The sequence below is a fragment of the Mauremys reevesii genome, linkage group 14 (genome assembly GCF_016161935.1).
Source record: "Mauremys reevesii isolate NIE-2019 linkage group 14, ASM1616193v1, whole genome shotgun sequence".
In the NCBI taxonomy this organism is placed as follows: Eukaryota; Metazoa; Chordata; order Testudines; family Geoemydidae; genus Mauremys; species Mauremys reevesii.
The window spans coordinates 30,298,718-30,317,391 of record NC_052636.1 but is presented as its reverse complement, the minus strand read 5'-3'; the positions used below and the strand labels follow the sequence as shown (position 1 = coordinate 30,317,391).

General features: G+C 49.8%; 2 protein-coding genes across 2 annotated transcripts in view; one reads left to right on the top strand and one right to left on the bottom strand.

Annotated features, from left to right (window-relative positions):
* The window catches only part of LOC120381581 (zinc finger and SCAN domain-containing protein 2-like), a gene marked incomplete at both ends in the record, with an annotated part of 136,053 nt that overhangs the window by 27,178 nt on the left and 90,201 nt on the right, over nucleotides 1-18,674 (bottom strand). The window lies entirely within an intron of this gene.
* On the top strand, nucleotides 3,444-6,884 carry LOC120381381 (zinc finger protein 211-like; the record flags this gene model as incomplete). The annotated part of the gene is made up of 2 exons (XM_039499576.1): nucleotides 3,444-3,458; nucleotides 6,108-6,884. Coding segments are annotated over exons 1-2 (792 nt in total), but the record flags the coding sequence as incomplete, so codon positions are not given.

Genomic DNA, 18,674 nt, shown 5'->3' with positions numbered 1-18,674 from the left:
ATCTCCAGCCATCAGCTAAAGATCAACAGCTGAAGCAAAGCTCTTAATATTCCCCCCAAGCCCTCCCCCCACCTTCTTTCTCTACCGCCGCAGACAGCACCATTGTGCTGCCTGTCACTCAGGCCCATAACTGTGCACATGGAGCTCCCTCTGGGGCCTCCTATCCAGGCTGTGCCTACACCTGGCATTTTCTTTTTGCGTAACATCCTTAACAATTGGCCTTTCCTATCCATCCGCACAGCTAGAGCTCTTAGTCATCCTCTCCTGTCTCGGTTACTCCAACATCCTTTTCTCTGACCTCACCTTGCGCATCTCCATTCAGAAGGGAAAAGCGCCCTCCTGGTCCTTGGACATGACTTATGAGGGAAGGTTGAAAGAACTGGGCATGTTTAGTTTTGAGAAAAGAGTGAGTGGGGAACTGAGAACAGTCTTCAAATATGTCAAGGGTTGTTACAAGAGAGCAGTGATTAATTGTTCGTCACGTCCACTGAAGGTAGGAGGAGAAGTAATTGGCTTGATCTGCTGCAAGGGAGGTTGAGGGTGGGTAATACCAAAACCTTTCCAGCGATAAGGATAGGGGAGTGCTGGAATGGATTACAAAGAGGGGTTGTGGAATTCTTGTCCCAGGAGGGTTTTAAGAACAGGTCAGACAAACTTCTGGCATATTTACACCTGATCCTGCCACAGGGCGATGGAAATGGAGTAGATGACTTCTTGAGGTCCCTTCCAGCCTATATTAGAAGATTTTAGGATTCATTGCCTTAGCCCTTCGCTTTGATCACGTCTCCTGGTGGAGAATTCGGACCATTTTTGTGGATCTGCGGGAACAAATTTTGTTCCTAGAACCCTGAAAATCTGCAGATATCCATGGACCATTTTATGATCGCAGATCGGAGGCGGATATAAATTTTGTATCCATGCAGGGCCCTACCTGTCTTACTTCTGTCTATACCTACAACTTAAATCTATTTCGTACACAGTGACTACATCTGAAATAACATATGAGATCACCATAACAATGATCAATGAATGATGAAACGAACTAATTGGCTCCATGAACCACGGAGACTCTTCCTTTTTCATCCCCACCTGCAAGAGCCGCCGTCTCTCTTCTCTGCATGTTCTTTGGATCTTCGAATTTGTCCCTCCTGAAATCACATGGCCTGATGCTTATTTTTCACATTCTCCTTTGGCAGAAGAATTGGTCTGTGGCTCTTGAACTACACCATCTAATTTGCCAGCTTTCTCCACACACAGTGTTTTTTATGCTCCCTCCCTTTATACCTGACTCGCTAGGTTCCCTAATGCCGCAGGATGTGCTTTCCTGACATCTAATGCTGCTGAGATCCTGCCTTCAGTGATATCCCTGCCCTTCCTGGCCCTTACTCCACTGAACCCTCCCAGCCCATGCTTCCTGTTCCCAGCTTCCCCTGGACTCTCTCTTTGGCTCTGGACCTGTCTGTCAGCAAGAAGCAGTGCCAGGGACACTTGGCCTCTGTCTGGAGTCTTCACTTTCTGGGAAATGCAGTTCCAGTCTCTGTTTTTTAGGAGCCTCTTTGATAATGAGTGTCTGGCTGTGTGTGTTCCCAGCAAAGATGGGGACAGTTAAATCCCTCCTAAGCAGAGTGTTCTGCACCTTTGAGCACCTGGGGAGTTGGCCCTGCGGTTTTATTGTTTAAAATGGACTGGGGTTAAACTAATAGAATGTTTTTATGATGATAAATGGCCTATGAATTCCCCTGAGCTCCTTTGTTTTCTTTCCTTTGAGCAGGGTTTCCAGTTTCCCAACCCTCTGTGATCTTCCAGCTGGAAGGAGGGGAAGAGCCGTGGGTCCTGGCTCTCCCTGGTTCACTGGAAAGCGAGATCCTGGGAAGTCCCTGCACAGGTGAGGAAACATTAAACCAACCCAGAAACTGTCAGTGCCTGAGAGAACCCGCTGGGATTCCCCACACAGACTCTGTGAGCTCAGGACAGTCCCCAGCAGATCTCACTCCTGGCTTCCTACAGATGATGATTGACACCTTGGCTGGAGCTCCCTCCCTTCCTACTGAGTGTTTGGATGGGATGTGGGCAGGGCCGGCCTTGGGGAAATGGCACCCTGGGCAAACTTGCATTTTGGTGCCCCTGGCTCCCATGGGCTCCCTAGGCAACCCACGTTCCCCTCCCCCCAACCTCTGCACTGTGTCCCTTTGCCCCAAATGCCTGCTCCCCCTCCTGCACCCCTAATCCCTACACCCCTTCATTCCTAACCTCTGCCCCCCTCGTGCACCCCAACACCTGCCCCCTCCTGAGCCCCTAACCCCTGCACTGTGCCCCCTTCACCCCAGCCCTTGCACTCCACTCCTGTGCCGCAATCATTAATGATCTGGAGGATGGCGTGGACTGCACTCTCAGCAAGTTTGCAGATGAAAACCTGTCTTATGAAAGGAGACTGAAAGAGCTTGGCTTGTTTAGCCTAACCAAAAGAAGGTTGAGGGGGGATATGCTTGCTCTTTATAAATATATCAGAGGGATTAATATTAGGGAGGGAGAGAAATTATTTAAGCTTAGTACCAATGTGGACACAAGAACAAATGGGTATAAATTGGACACTAGGAAGTTTAGACTTGAAATTAGATGAAGGTTTCTAACCATTAGAGGAGTGAAGTTCTGGAACAGCCTTCCAAGGGGAGTAGTGGGGGCAAAAGACATATCTGGCTTTAAGACTAAGCTTGATAAATTTATGGAGGGGATGGTATGATGGGATAGCCTAATTTTGGCAATTAATTTGGCAATTGATCTTTGATTATCAGCAGGTAAGTATGCCCAGTGGTCTGTGATGGGATGTTAGATGGGTTGGGATCTGAGTTACTACAGAGAATTCTTTCCTGGGTGCTGGCTGGGGAGTCTTGTCCACATGCTCAGGGTTTAACTGATTGCCCTATTTGGGGTCGGGAAGGAATCTTCCTCCAGGGCAGATTGGCAAAGGCCCTGGAGGTTTTTCGCCTTCCTCTGCAGCATGGGGCACGGGTCACTTTCTGGAGGATTCTTTGCAGCTTGAGGTCTTCAAACCACAATTTGGGGACTTCAATAACTCAGACATAGGCTAGGAGTTTGTTATAGAAGTGGATGGGTGGGATTCTGTGGCCTGCATTGTGCAGGAGGTCAGACTAGATGATCATAATGGTCCCTTCTGACCTTAAAAGTCTAGGAGTCTATGAGATGACACTAAACTGGGAGGAGTGGTTGATACGCTGGAGGGTAGGGATAGGATACAGAGGGACCTAGACAAATTAGAGGATTGGGCCAAAAGAAACCTGATGAGGTTCAACAAGGACAAGTGCAGAGTCCAGCACTTAGGGCAGAAGAATCCCATTCACTGTTACAGATGTTGTGGAAAAATTAACCACACCGTTGATTTTGGGTCAGAGACAGCCTTGAGGCCCCTTTATTAGAATACAAATATGCATATAGGGAAGGTTAGCGTGGCCCCATGCAAGGGGTCAGCTGCCTTGTCTTCAACAAATTTTCACCAAGCTTATAAAGGCTAAAACTGCAAATTAACACTTACTTAGATTTCCTTATTTGGGATACTGGTTATTATCAGCAAGCCAATCAGAGCCCCTCACCATCTTGGGGTTTTCCTGTTATTGTCCTAGATGCTCCCTGCTTACGCCTTGTCCCTCTTCTTCCGTTACCTTATTGCTTACTAATATAATTTTCCAATACTGTTGTACAATAAGCTTTTCCTAACTCGTGTTTGCCCACCTACGTGCGGTTACATTGTACAACACTGTTCTGCTTAATTATGTTTCTTGCTAATGAGCTGCTATACTTAGGCCATATTGCACAACTATCCGTTGATTTTAGTTCCCTTTTCTTTCTTTGGCCTTTTGATTGCCACACAAGCTATTACAAATTTTCCTATACCTTAATGTCAAGCTGGCCTACAATGGCCTGCAAAAACTTGTGCGTAGCAAGCATTGTCTGGGGTAAGCGGACCCTGTAAAATCTCCATCACAGACTAGGGACCGAATGGCTGGGCAGCAGTTCTGCAGAAAAGGACCTAGGGGTTACAGTGGATGAGAAGCTGGATATGAGTCAACAGTGTGCCCTTGTTGCCAAGAAGGCTAACGGCATTTTGGGCTGTATAAATAGGGGCATTGCCAGCGGATCGAGAGACATGATCGTTCCTCTATTCGACATTGGTGAAGCCTCATCTGGAGTACTGTGTCCAGTTTTGGGCCCCACGCTACAAGGAGGATGTGGAAAAATTGCAGAGTCCAGCAGAGGGTAACAAAAATGATTAGTGGGCTGGAGCACATGACTTATGAGGAGAGGCTGAGGGAACTGGGATTGTTTAGCCTGCAGAAGAGAAGAATGAGGGGGGATTTGATAGCTGCTTTCAACTACCTGAAGGAGGGTTCCAAAGAGGATGGATCTAGACTGTTCTCAGTGGTAGCAGATGACAGAACAAGGAGTAATGACCTCAAGTTGCAGTGGGGGAGGACTCGGTTGGATACTCGGAAAACTATTTCACTAGTAGGGTGGTGAAGCACTGGAATGGGTTCCTAGGGAGGTGGAGTCTCCTTCCTTCGAGGTTTTTAAGGTCAGGCTTGACAAAACCCTGGCTGGGATGATTTAGTTGGGAATTGGTCCTACTTTGAGCAGGAGGGTGGACTAGATACGGTTCTAGATATGGTTCTATGCACCCCTTCACTGCTACCCCCTGCACCACTCTCCTGTGCCCTCAACCCCTGCACTGTGCCCCCTTTGCCTCTAACCCCGGCATCCCCCTCCTGCACCCAAGGGGGGAACCTGACCTGGATGCACAAAGCAGCTGGCATTGCTGCTCGCTCCCCCACTGGACTGCTGCTCCCCCGCCCCACACAGCCCTGGGGGGCTGGGAGAGGGGAGCAAGGAGCGATGTCAGGGCTTCCTGCACCCAGGTCACTTTCCCTGCAGGCTGTGTAAGGGGAGGGCAGGAGAGCAGCTGCTCCTGATGTCTCAGCACAGCTCACGTCGGGAAGTGACCTGGATGCAGGGAGCCCTGGGGTGTGTGTGTGTGTGTCTGAGTGAGTGAGTGAGCGCGCTGTCTCTTTAAGAAAATTCCCAGGGTCAGGAGCCTGAACTAGGCTTGTTCAGACACAAGCAGCTGCCGGCAGCTCCGGCCCCAGAGAGGCAGCAGCACACGCAGATTCCCCCGTCCCGTCACCCCAGCTCAGTGGAAATCGGGTACCCGGGTGGGGGGGGAGAGGATCACCCCGCCATCAATCAGCACCTCCCCCCTGCAGAGCAGTCAGGTCGATGCTCCCAGTCAGGGGTGGACGGAGCGACTCCGGGGGTGAACGGGGGGTGGGGAGTTGGGGGGACAGGAACAGCAGCAGCTGCACACGTGGAGCAGGGCCGTGGAGGGGCCACTCTGCTCCGGAGCAGTCACCTGGCTCTGACAGCTGGTCGTCCAATTTCCCCCTGCAGCTCAGGTCTCTCCCACTCCCCCACGCAGCTGCTTATCTGCCTCCCTGTGCTGCTTTCATCAGCCCAGCGAGCCTCTCGGCAGCAGGTCAGGTGGGAATCCAAACCCTGCGCCCGGCACCCCCTTGGGTGGGGCACCCGTACGGCCCCCCCTAAAGGCCGGTCCTGGGTGGGGAGCAGAATTGATCCCCTCCACTGTCCCCTGTGGGGAAGAGTTAGGGGGAGTTGAGTCCCTGATTTTTATTTTCTGTCTCTCCAGCACTTGGGTTTGTTCTCTGCCTTTCCATCCCCAATTCTGAGATTTCTCCTCTCTTCTAGCAGGTGATGGGGTGGTGAGGGAGAGCGAGGAGCAGAATCCTCACCAGGAAGATGCTGAGCTCGCCGAAGCGCATGGGGAATTACTGCGAAGAGCCAAAGGGAGCGTGTCCAGCCCCCGTGAGCAGGGAAAAGCTGGTGAAAATTACCACAGACCAGAGAGAGAGCAGGGAAACCACTCAGAGGAGAGAGTGGATGAACCCATTAATTGTCAGGGAACTCACAGGGACCTCAAGGAAACTACGTCCCAGGAGAAAATCCTCACGGAAAAGCGAGAGACTACGTGTAGTGAGTGTGGGAAAAACTTCCATTACCGCTCAGCCCTTATTCGACATGAGATAATCCACACGAAAGAGACACCCTACAAATGCTGTGAGTGTGGGAAAAGCTTCAATCATACCTCAGCCCTTAGTAGGCATCAGCGAATACACAGAGGAGAAAGACCCTATGAATGCTGTGAGTGCGGGAAAAGCTTCAGTCAGAGATACACCCTTAACTCTCATCAGAGAATCCACACAGAAGAGCGACCCTACGAATGCTGTAAGTGCGGGAAAAGCTTCACTCAGAGATCAGCCCTTATCTCTCATCAGACAACGCACACAGGAGAGAAACCCTATGAATGTTGCGAGTGTGGAAAAAGCTTCTCTCGGAGCTCAAACCTTACTACGCATCAGAGGATCCACACAGGAGAGAGACCCTATGAATGCCGTGAGTGCGGGAAAAGTTTCAGTCAATTCTCCTCCCTTATCTCTCACCAGAGAGTCCACACAGGAGAGAAACCCTATGAATGTTGCGAGTGTGGAAAAAGCTTCTCTCGGAGCTCACACCTTACAACGCATCAGAGGATCCACACAGGAGAGAGACCCTATGAATGCAGTGAGTGTGGGAAAAGTTTCACTCACCTCTTCTCTCTTATCTCTCACCAGAGAGTCCACACGGGAGAGAAACCCTATGAATGCAGTGAGTGCGGGAAAAGCTTCTCTCGGAGCTCAACCCTTGTTACACATTACAGAGTCCACACCGGAGAGAGACCATATGAATGCTGCGAGTGCGGGAAAAGCTTTACTCATAGTTCAGGCCTTTCTAAACATCAGAGAATCCGTAAAGGAGATAAACTTCATAAAAACCTTCTCTAGAGCTGTCAGGAGATTTTTTCTTTAATTCTTTTGACAGTTCCCAAGTAGTGAGTGTTAAGGCTGTTTGCATCTTTTGCACACTGTAGTTCCTCAGCTCCCACACATGAGTTGCCCACTTTTGAAGCTCGCCCGTCTTTGGGGTGGATCCTGTGGTCCTTTGTATCAACTCCATTGTCCTGCGAGTCATTGGAGTATGTGTCCTTTCTACCAGGAATGTCATCACCCCAGGTGGGGGAGATGGGGGAGTGTCTTCAACCAGCTACGTTGAGATAAAATCTACCTGGGTCTCATCACTGTGGTTGTCATGGAGTTAGCTAGCTTGAGTTCACTTTCCTGATGTAATAAGAGAACTATTCTTGCACTAAAGACATGGGCCATGGATAGTTGGTGGAGTTATCTTGCACATTTCCTCCTGTCTGAGCTAACCATCATCACATTTCCTTGTCTAAACAAACCTGGAGATTGACATTTATACTCCTCCTCCCAGTGCAAAGTTACTGTTAGAGACGTCAAGTTCCTCTTTGAGGAGACATTGTCTCATTCCCAGTTTTTCTCACATTACCCTGGATTGTGCAGAACAGCAGTTATTTTGTTGACTTTTTTTCTCATTTAAAATATATTTAAATATGAAGAAGAGCTGGAGCAGTGTCAGGGAAATAAGGGTCATTTTAGGCTCTGTGACACTGGAAGGAGATGGGGTGACTCAGACATTCCATCCTTCCCCATCACCCCAGAACTGTTACCTTGTGCCTGAGCCATGCACAGTTCACCCCTTCGTATTCCTTCGCTTCCCAGCGTGTCTGGTGGGGTCATGTTCTTGGCTGTCCATGCTTGGGAATGGTGCTTGTACGTCTTTGATCCTAAATCAGAGTCAGTCTGGCAGGAGATGAAAGTGTCAGACTTGGAAGGGGATTTCAAATGGATCCCAAGCACCGTTCAAATCCCCTTTTCCCTCAATGGCAAAGCTGCTTCTGGGAAGGTCGGCTGTTTTTTCTCCCATTATGAAGGTGCTAAAACTCCTGTAAATAACACTAATGAGAAAGGTATCAGAGGGGTAGCCGTGTTAGTCTGGATCTGTAAAAGCAGCAAAGAATACTGTGGCACCTTATAGCCTATCAGACTTTTGGAGCATGAGTTTTCGTGGGTAAATACCCACTTTGTCGGATGCATGAGAAAGCGCTGGGTGAAGCAGGTTTCAGTGGATCATGGGAGAATCTCTCATCCTGATTCTGAGACATCAGATGTAACCTAGTCTGGAATTTCCCTTTAAATTAAAATGAAAGTGTCTTCTACCTCTCTGTGAGATGGGTTTTCTATCTTTCATGAAGGCTCCTTGGTCATATAACTGCATGTTAGTTTTGTTTGACAGAATGTAGCTCAGATGTTTTGGGAAATTTCAGACAAATTACCATTTTTTTACTTCGGGTTTCTTTTTCCCCCTATCCCTGCATGATGACATGGAGAAAATTCAAATGAAGTTCAGTCAACAGGAGAGAATACTCCAAGCTGTTGGACATATTATCAAAGAAACAGTCATATGTTTAAATCTCCACTCTGAAAAGGTGAACAGCAGCAGACCCCAAATGGTGCAACTGACCTAAGTAAGTGCACATGGTCACAGGGTAGTTCAGTTGTTTAAGTCAATATTGTCTCAGATGATCCAGGGATAGAATTCCACAGCAAGTGATTCGGAACTAGGAAAACGCCCAGGTATTTGGTTCCCAAGGTATTTGTGACCCAGTCACTACAGGAGGTTACTTCTGAAGAGATCTCCCAGCTAATCCCAAAATTTGGGAAATGCTGTCTGTGATGAGGCGTATCAACCCTGACCTGGCACTGCTAGGGTTAACTGCGCCATGTGGTCTGAAGAGGCCACACCCCCTCACCCTCTCTGGGCATGCGCCGACTGGAGACAGAGTATAAACGGGAGCAGCTCAGCCTGGGCGGACTGGGGAGAACAAATCTATGTTGTTGGCACGGGGGGGGAGGGAGAGCCCAGGGCGGGGGAGGCAGGGGGCTGCGGGTGGGGGGGAAGCCCAGGGCTCGGTCAGCAGGAGCATGTGGCGGGGACCCCAGGGGTGGGGTGGGGGCAGCCAAAATATTTTTTGCTTGGGGCGGCAAAAAACCTAGAGCCGGCCCTGCCTCCACGCACTGTGAGGTAGGTAGGAGCGGATCATTATTATCCCTACTTGAAAGAGGGAGAAGCTAAGGCTGAGAAAGGAGAATTGACTTCTCTTAGGTCACACAGCCAGTGGCAGAGTTGGGAATAGGACGCAAGAGCCCTGATTTTCAAACTAACCATCGGATCTTGAATTTCAGACATTGAATGACCTGAATAAAATGCTCTCAGATGAGCTCCAGACCAACAATAGTGCATTGGAATTATTCAGCAAGTATTTGAGGAGAACTGCAATGTTAGAGAGAATCGTGAACTGCTCAGAGACCATTAATGCAGAGAAGCAGCAAAATTCATCAAACACAGAACTGGTTCTGACTTATTTACTTGTTCTTAAAAGAGAACACCAAGGACCTGAGTCTCCTCCCTGTCAATAACCCCCTGCTCAGCCAATCAGGGTAGAGACTGAGGGCGGGAGGTGGAGGGTTCTCACCAGAGAGCCCAAAGGATGGCCCAGGTCATTGGTGGGGATCACTGCCTGAGCACTATTTCAGCCCCACATTTTTGGATGGACCTCCCACAGTGGGAGCTGCAGAGCGCTCCCCCGCAACACCCCCCCCCCACACACACACACCCTCCTGGTGTTGGGAGGGGAACAGGTAAAAGGACAAAGGAAGCAAGAGAAAAAGAGGAGGGAGGAAGAGGGGAAGCTAAAAGAACAAACCCTAATGTCCCCAGTGATTCTAAGGGACAAAATCCCAGGTGCAGAATAAAGTTCTGTCTCCTTAAGCTCGTGTTTTCCATGCATAGAATTCAACTCTCACCAGATGGATCAGACTGAACAGGTTTCACACCTCCAGGAGGCTCTTACCTTCTAAACAGGGACAGCTGTTTTCTAGTAAAATCACTAAAAGGGAAGGAGAAAACTCGAAAGGTTCCTCCTGGTGCTCACGTCCGTGAACCCAAATACTCTCTCAGTCCTCAGAGAGAGACCTGGAGAAGGAGACTTGCTGGAGCAAAGCCACAGGGGTCTCTGAGGTTTCCCTGGCCCCTTGCCCCTGTCCTGCCTGGCTGATGTCAGCATCTCTCTGTGAGGTCACCACCTCCCCACCACCTCTGACCAATAGGCTGAGGTTCTGCAAAAGGCCTTTGTGATGTCACTGCCACACCCCTCCCTTGTTGTGCCAATGTCCTACCCCTGGCCAGGCACTTTGGAGGTTTGAGCTACTCCCTGGGGATCACCCCACTCAAGGAGCGTTCGTTCTAGGCAGCAAGCCGGCTAGAGAGGGAAACATCAGACGCTGCTCCCAATGCTACACTCAGTTTTTCAGAAATTAGTCGACTTTATGGCCAGAAGAAACCATTAGAGCATCTAATCTGACCCCCTGCATATCACAGGCCTCCTGTATGACACGAGCTACTTTTGAGGCAAAGACATTCCAGAAAGGCATCTAGTCTTCATTAAACGACATCAGGAGTTGGAGAATCCACCACTTTCCTTGGTAGCTTGTTCCTGTGGTGAATCATCCTCGCTGTTGAATATTTGTGACTTAGTTGTAATATGAATTTGTCTCTTTTCACCTTCCAGCCATTGGGTCTTGTTAGGCCTTTCTCTGCTATTTTAAAGAGTCCTTTAATATCCAATCTTTTCTCTCCATTAAGGCAGTTCAACACTTCAATGAAGTCACCTTTCAATCTTCTTTTGATAAGCTAAACAGGTTGAGCTCTTTCAATAGCTCACTAGAAGGCATTTTTCTCCGGCCCTCAGAACATTTGGTGGCTCTTTGCTGCCCCAGCTCCAATTTCACAACATCTTTTTCAAATGAGGACACCAAAACTGGAGGCAGTATTCCAGTATCAGTCTCACTGATGCCGTGTCACCTCCTGTGATATTATTGACATAATCTGTAACTGTATAGATCACCATTGTGACCACTGTTCTATATTTGCAGCCCATATTACAGAAAAGTGGTCGTGTAAGGGGTCTATGGAGAGGTTCTGATTAGCTGATTATAATGATGCTATCTCTAGATGTGTATCATTTTTTTGTAGTTGACATTATGAATATTGGCTCTGTGCTGCTTGTATTTCAAACTTGTCAAACGCAGATGTGCCTGTGGAGGGTCCGCTGGTCCCGCAGCTTCAGTGGAGCATCCACAGGCGTGCCTGTGGGAGGTCCACCGGAGCCGCGGGACCAGCAGACCCTCCACAAGCACATCTGTGGGAGGTCCACCGAGACGTGGGACCGGCGACCCCAGCGCGCCCCGCAGCACGCCGCCCTGCTTGGGGCGCCATAAATCCTTGAGCTGCCCTGAGCACACTCACTGCTGTGCAGCTCTGTACGTGGCCATGGCTGAACAGCAAGAATTCCTGCCCATTTCCCTACTGGCTGGAGCATGATGAGAGTGTGTTTGTGGTTAATGATGTTGCTGTAAATTGTTCATTCCTGCCTTGGCAATTCAGACAGTCCCTTTTCCCGTTGTATCGCCAGCACCTCTGTGATTCCAATAACAGGGGCAGGTTTTCTCTGGGCACTGAGATTTTTGAGGGCATTGGTGGCTCCTTTCTTTCCTCACCCTGAAGTAAACTCAGCTTTTTATTCCATCCTTGATGACTCATGGAATAACAACAGCAGCAAGAAGAGGAGAGTGAATATCTCATTGCCAGGGGGAAGGTGGACGCATTTTCTCTGTCTGACCATTGCCATTGCAGGACAGAAGGTTTCAGTGGAATCGAATGCCCTGGCTCAGACAATAGACACAGGGAGGTTTTGCTGTTCATGGATCTGTGCAAAGGAAATTGTGTGTCTGTGTGAAAATGAGGAGGGATATGAAATGCCCATGTGGTGGTGCCTAAGGCAAAAGGGAACCCTAGAGGATTGGAATAGGATAAGTTCTCAAGCAACATGTTTCTTACTTTGCCCATCTGTTAGGTTTGATTATTATCGATGGAAAGATTTTGCCATTGGGTTGTGTTTTTACACAGAAATTGACATTTACCAACAAATACGTAATTCTTCCAAGCCTGCCTAGTCTGCTGGTGGTGAGTTTAGAGGGACACATTCACTCTCCCCACCCCCCATGCCAGGCCTGTGCTCTCCAGAATGTCAACTTCCCACAGAGCTGGGATCCTTCCCTCATCTCCCCCCAGGACCACTGCCCCACCCCCACTTCTGGGTTCCCCTCCCAACACTGTCCAATGCCCCTGCTGGCAGGATCCCTTCCCATTCCTTTCATTTCCTGCCGCCCCTCTGAGCAAAAGCTCTGCATTGTTCCCACACTAGGAATTGAACCCAGGCCGCCTGGGTGAAAACCAGGAATCCAGATCACGAGACCACATGGGACTTGTATAGGCAATAGCACGTTTACACATTCACACCCAACAATTCAAAGTAGCCATTCAAAAAAACTTCAAAAACAGATTTCAAAGAGAAATTGCAGAGTTACAATTGATTTGCAAACTTAACACCATTAATTTGAGCTTGAATAAGGACTGGGAGTAGCTGGCTCATGACAAAAGCAATTTTCCCTCTCTTGGTATTGACACCTCCTCATCAATTATGGGGAGAGGACCACATCCACCCTGACTGAATTAGCCTTCAACACTGGTTCTCCCCTTGTACGGTAACTCCCGTCACTTCATGTTCCAATCTATATTTATGCCTCTATCTGCAATTTTCACTCCATGCATCTGAAGAAGTGGGCTTTTTACCCACGAACGCTTATGCCCAAATAAATCTGTTAGTCCTTAAGGTGCCACCGGACTCCTCATTGCTTTTAATTCCAAGCTGATCTTAACCCTTTCAGTACCCTTACAAACTCAGATGCTTCTCACCACAGGCTGGCTGGTGGCTTTTCAGCCAGGCTCTCCCCTTTCATCAGCGCTTCAGTTGCTTGGTGTGGGAGTGTCTGTAGATGTAGATGGCAGAGAGAGATAAAGCCTGGCGAATGTCTCTCCTTTTATCATGTCCTTTCTTCCCTCATGGCTTTGCCCCCCTTCCCCCTTCAGAGTCAGGTGAGCATCACTGCGTCTCTCCAAGCAAGTCTGAGCAATTCCCCTGGGGTGTCCTCATGCAGGTGAGTCATTGCATTGTAGCTCCTTGCTGGGCAATGGCTGTCGATGGTTGTTTGACACCCTGTCCGGGTGTTGGTTACTTTCCTTGCTGTTGCCACTGGGGATCTAATATTTGGCTGACTCCCACCTTACAGCACAGTGACAACCACACTGCACAATTCTCATAACTTCATATGCATGCATGGTATACATATATGGGTAGAGAAATGACTTTCAGCAGATCATATCCTTTCCCTGATACCTTACAAGTCATGCTCTATATGTAAGATCTCAATGATATGAAAATGAGGATTATGGGGTTACAGCCGCTCCCCCAAAGGTATAGTATGTCACACTGAGATTCTATTTTCCTTTGTTCTGTAACAGCATTACAGGGATCCAATGACTGACCAATGGCATTTCCAAGTGCTAAAATAGCAAAGCGATGTCTGTCTCTCATTAGCCATCAGCGACTGAAGATGTGGTTTAATGAGCCGGAGCTTGAAGGTGAGGGTGGCTCTGTCCACTGCCTTCCATTGCGCTGCTGGGCCCCAAGTCCCTGGTGGCCAATATGTGACGCTGGGAGAAGAGAGTGGGGTGGCAAGTGGCGGCAGAACTTTTGCCACCAGGGTCTAGCTGCCCAACTTCCTCCTGGTACTGCTGGCCCCCCGTCGCCTTCAGGTAACCCAGGAACTGAGGCAGGAATAGGGCGAGGAAGCAAGTAAAGCCGAGCAAGGAAGGCAAAAGTGAATCTTGTCTTCATGGGCCGCTCGCAATGACGTCCTTTCTCTGTGCCACAGCTGACAACAACATCCCAGACAGAAAAGCAGGAGGCCAAAAAGAAACCGAGCAGCTGCTGAAGTAGTTCAGTTGGGAGTGTGCTAGACTAACAGGCTCTTCTATCCCCCTTTGTGCACAGGTGGGATGTTTTCTGAAAGTGCAGCAGTTCCTTTAACTGCCACGAGTCCCTCATTTCAGGCTATGCAGCAGGAAAAGGCAGCATGGGCTTCTGCACCGAGTTGGCCCACCTGACCTTTCATTCTTCTCTTGCTCTTTGTCAGCAAGGGGAAGAAAAAGAAGCTCTCCCTCAAGCTGGAGTCACAAGGGTGACATAAGGACGACTTCCTGAGTCTGGCTCCAGCCCTCTGCTCTGCCAGCTGGCCCATTGAAGGGCTGCCACCACTTTCTCCAGGTTTGTCCATCGGTCTGTGCTAGGGTGAGCAACATCCAAGCAGATGGAGTTTCTGTAGTGTAGTGGTTATCATGTTTGCCGAACACGCAAAAGGTCCCTGGTTCAAAACCAGACAGAAACATGCTGGCTTCTTTTTCCCAGATCCCCTTGCTGTTCAGGAAGGCCTCCTCCTTCTCCTATTGGCCTGTCCCTGGGATAACTCCAACCCCTGCATGACAGAGGGTGCTGACAGCAGTGGAGAAAGCACCTTGGCATCAGGCTGGAGAACCTAGAGGAGTGCGGCGTGTCACCTTTTGGAGGCTTGTGGCTTGGCCTCCTCTGCTGTTGGAGGTTGGCCGGTGGAGGCCGGCTCTTCCTGCTGGCCTCCTCTGCGTGACTTGCCAAAGGAGGAAGTGAGGCAGGAATGGGGCAAAAGAGGAAAGTCGAGCTGAGGAAGGCAGGGCAGAAAGTAAGCACATCATTGCGGCTAAATGGGGTTAGTAGAGCATCACCATTCGTTCTGCAAAGCCTGGGGAGGTGCGGTTGGCTGCTAGGAGGCAGAATCCTGTGCCTGCCTCTTGGCTTCCCAGGGATGGCTCCTTGCAGCCCAGGAGAAGAGGGGTTCTGGGGGGAAGGAAAAGCAGCAATGGCGAGGCGGAGTGGGCTCCTTTCTGGCCGAAATGGTGGGCTGTGGTGGGTTTGGGAGTTGCCTGTAAGCCATAAGTGGACTTGGTGCAGTGAAAACCGCTGCTCCATTCTGGCTGACCTGGGGGCGCCATTGATGACATGGGAGTGGGGGCAGGGCGCTGGCTGTGAGCAAATGGGATCCAGGAAGCCCTAGCCTGCCCCTCCAGGGGCCCGAGTCATCTTCTTCTCTCCTGCCATGGGGAGCCCGGCCTTAAGCCTGCCCAGCATGCGCTGCAGCTCGAGCATTAAGCCTTCCTGTGGCATAACCTAACTACGTCCTAGTGTAATAAGGTGTAAAGTTTAGATTGTGAATTTATCTTTAATTTCCATGGTAACTTACTTTGATCTTTTATGCCTACCACTTATAATCCTTAAAACTCCATCTTTCTGTAGTTAATAAATCTGTTTTATGAAACTGGTGTATTTTGCTTGAAGTTCTTGGGAAATCTCAGCTCCATTACAAGGCTGGTTCATGTACTATTCACAGTGAGGGAGGGGTGGACCCTGCGTAATAAACTCACTATTGTTTCATACAGGAGGCCTGTGATATGCAGGGGGTTAGATTAGATGCTCTAATGGTCTCTTCTGACCATAAAGTCGACTCATTTCTGAAAAACCGAGTGTAGCATTGGGAGCAGCGTCTGACGTTTCCCTGTCTAGCCGGCTTGCTGCCTAGAACAAACGCTCCTTGAGTGGGGTGATCCCCAGGGAGTAGCTCAAACCTGCAAAGTGCCTGGCCAGGGGCAGGACATTGGCACAGCAAGGGAGGGGTGTGGCAGTGACATCACAAAGGCTTTTTGCAGGACCTCAGACTATTGGTCCAAGGTGGTGGGGAGGTGGTGACCTCACAGAGAGATGCTGACATCAGCCAGGCAGGACAGGGGCGAGGGGCCAGGGAAACCTCAGAGACCCCTGTGGCTTTGCTTCAGCAAGTCTCCTTCTCCAGGTCTCTCTTTGAGGACTGAGGGAGTATTTGGGTTCACGGACGTGAGCGCCAGGAGGAACCTCTTTTGAGTTTTCTCCTTCCCTTGTAGTGATTTTACTAGAAAACAGCCGTCCCTGTTTAGAAGGTAAGAGCCTCCTCGAGGTTTGAAACCTGTTCAGTCTGATCCATCTGGTGACAGTTGAATTCTGGGCATGGAAAACTCGAGCTTAAGGAGGCAGAATTTTATTGCGCACCTGGGATTCTGTCCCTTAGAATCACTGGGGACATTAGGGTTTGTCCTTTTTGTTTCCGCTTTTCCTCCATCCATCCATCCCTCCCTCCTTTCTCTTTGTCTTTTGCTTCTTTTGTCCTTTCTCCTGTTCCCCTGCCAACAGCAGGAGAGGAGTGTGTGTGTGTGTGTGTGTGTGTGTGTGTGTGTGTTTTGCAGGGGGTGCTCTGCAGCTCTCACTGTGGGAGGTCCACTGTGGGAGGTCCACCCAAAAATAGTGCTCGAGCAGTGATCCCCACCAATGACCTGGGCCATCCTTTGGGCTCTCTGGTGAGAACCCTCCGCCTCCTGTCTTCAGTCTCTACCCTGATTGGCTCAGCAGGGGGTTATTGACAGGGAGGAGACTCAGGTCTTGTTGTTCTCTTTTAAGACAAAGGAAATAAGTCAGAACCAGTTCTATGTTTGATGAATTTTGCTGCTTCTCTGCATTAATTGTCTCTGAGCAGTTCATGATTCTCTCTAACGTTGCAGTTCTCCTCAAATACTTGCTGAATAATTACTGTCACTGTTGTTGGTCTGGAGCTCATCTGAGAGCATTTTATTCAGGTATTCAGTGTCTGAAATTCAAGATCCGATGGTTAGTTTGAAAATCAGGGCTCTTGGGTCCTATTCCCAACTCTGCCACTGACTGGCTGTGTGACCTCAGACAACTCAATTCTCCTTTCTCAGCCTTAGCTTCTCCCTCTTTCAAGTAGGGATAATAATGATCCACTCCTACCTACTTCACAGTGTGTGGAGGCAGGGTCAGTTCTAGGTTTTTTGCCGCCCTAAGCAAAAAAATTTTTGGCTGCCCCCATCCCAGCCGTGGGCTCCCCCTCACACCCTCCTGCTGCCCGAGCCCTGGGCTCCCCCCAACCTGCACCCGCTGCCGCCGCAGCTCTGGGCCTCCCCACACCTGCATCCCCCTGCCACCCAACCCCTGGGCTCTTCCCCCGCAACCCACACCCCTGCCATTCCAGCCCTGGGCTCCCCACATCCTGTGCTGCCCCAGATCTGGGCTCTCCTTCCTCCCCACCAATGCTCTCCAACCCACACACCCTGCCGCCCCAGGCCTGGGTGTTCCCCACCTGTACCCTCCTTTCACCCCAGCCCTGGGTCACTGGTAACTCGCTCCCAGGATGGGTCATTCAGCAGGAATTTTGGATGTGCTCAGAACATTTATTATTATTTTATTATTTATTTTATTTAACACAGACAGGACTGGTTTCCATATGGTTACAGAACTGCAGTAAAATGGAACAATTTTCAGCTTGTGTGATTGGAGGATACCTGGATGCATATTATAAGGTTGTCCTCCATAAATGAGAAAAAGTTGAGATGCCTTTATTATTCTTTGTTTCTATGGGGAATTTGCCACTGCAATATCACTGTCTTCCTTTCAAACAAACAAAACTAGAAAAAAAATGGCAATGGCTGTTGAAAATAGCAATTCCAGTCCTAATAACCCCTGGGAAGCATTTCTTGCTCAATTTTATCCTACTTTTTGTACAGCAAATAACAGTGGATCAGTATATTTGATTTGGGAGAAATGAAGTAACAGCTGCCCAAATTGAGCTCGAGCACTCCTGAATTTTGAGGTGTTCAGATCTGGAAGGCAGATGCTAGATTCTCTTTCTGAACATTAGCTAAATTTGGAAAGGAAAAGTCAATTTCTGCTTCCATGACTCAGGGGAAATCCTCCTACATGCCTGGTGCTGTATCTAGATGTAAGTGGGGGAATGGTCCTGCTATTGTGGGGAACTTTCCTGGCTTCTGCACTACCCCGGTGAAGTGGGCTGGCAAAAGGATCTGAGTCCTCGCTCCCACTTCCTTTACCCAGAGGCCTCCCTGCCCTTGAGGACTCCCCTTCCACTCTCCTGTCTGGCAGAGTCCTCGTAACCCCAACAAGGCTGGGTCCAGGATTCCTGGGGGACTCAACCCCCCCCCCAACCCTGCTGTGGTCACCTAGGACAGGGGCTAGGGTGTCCCTCTCTTTGCACTGCGCACCTCCCTGACCCACTGATCACACCATACAATTTAAAGCAAATACAAGTTATTTAATTAACAATCAAATTTAAAAAATAAGAAAAAATGGGAAAGGTTAAAGGAAAACACATCAGCCCGCTCTGTGGCAGGGACCAGCACAAAAAGTGTCTCTGGAGATCAGGGCACTTCACAGTCTGTTCCTTGTAGGTCCCAGGCCGCCTCCCCAGGCCCTGGCCGTGCTGCAGGGACGCTGCAGGTTGGACACTTGCTCTGGCGGTGGCCACACACTCTCAGGCTCTGGGTGGCAGGACCCTTCTCCCCAGCATCACCCCTGCCCTGTCAGGGTTATGACCCCCCTCCAAGTCTGGCCTGCAGGGCCTCGTGGCTGAGGCGTCTCCCTGTCCTGGGCCCACTCCCCAGGGCCCCCCTCGCTCTCCCCAGCTGCTCACTGCACCCAGCTCCGGACTGCTCCAGCTCCACTCTGCCTCAGCATGGCTGCTGCTGCTGCTTTGCCTTCAGCTCCCTGGGCTGCTTGTCTGGCCTCTCTGGCTCCAGTTGTTACA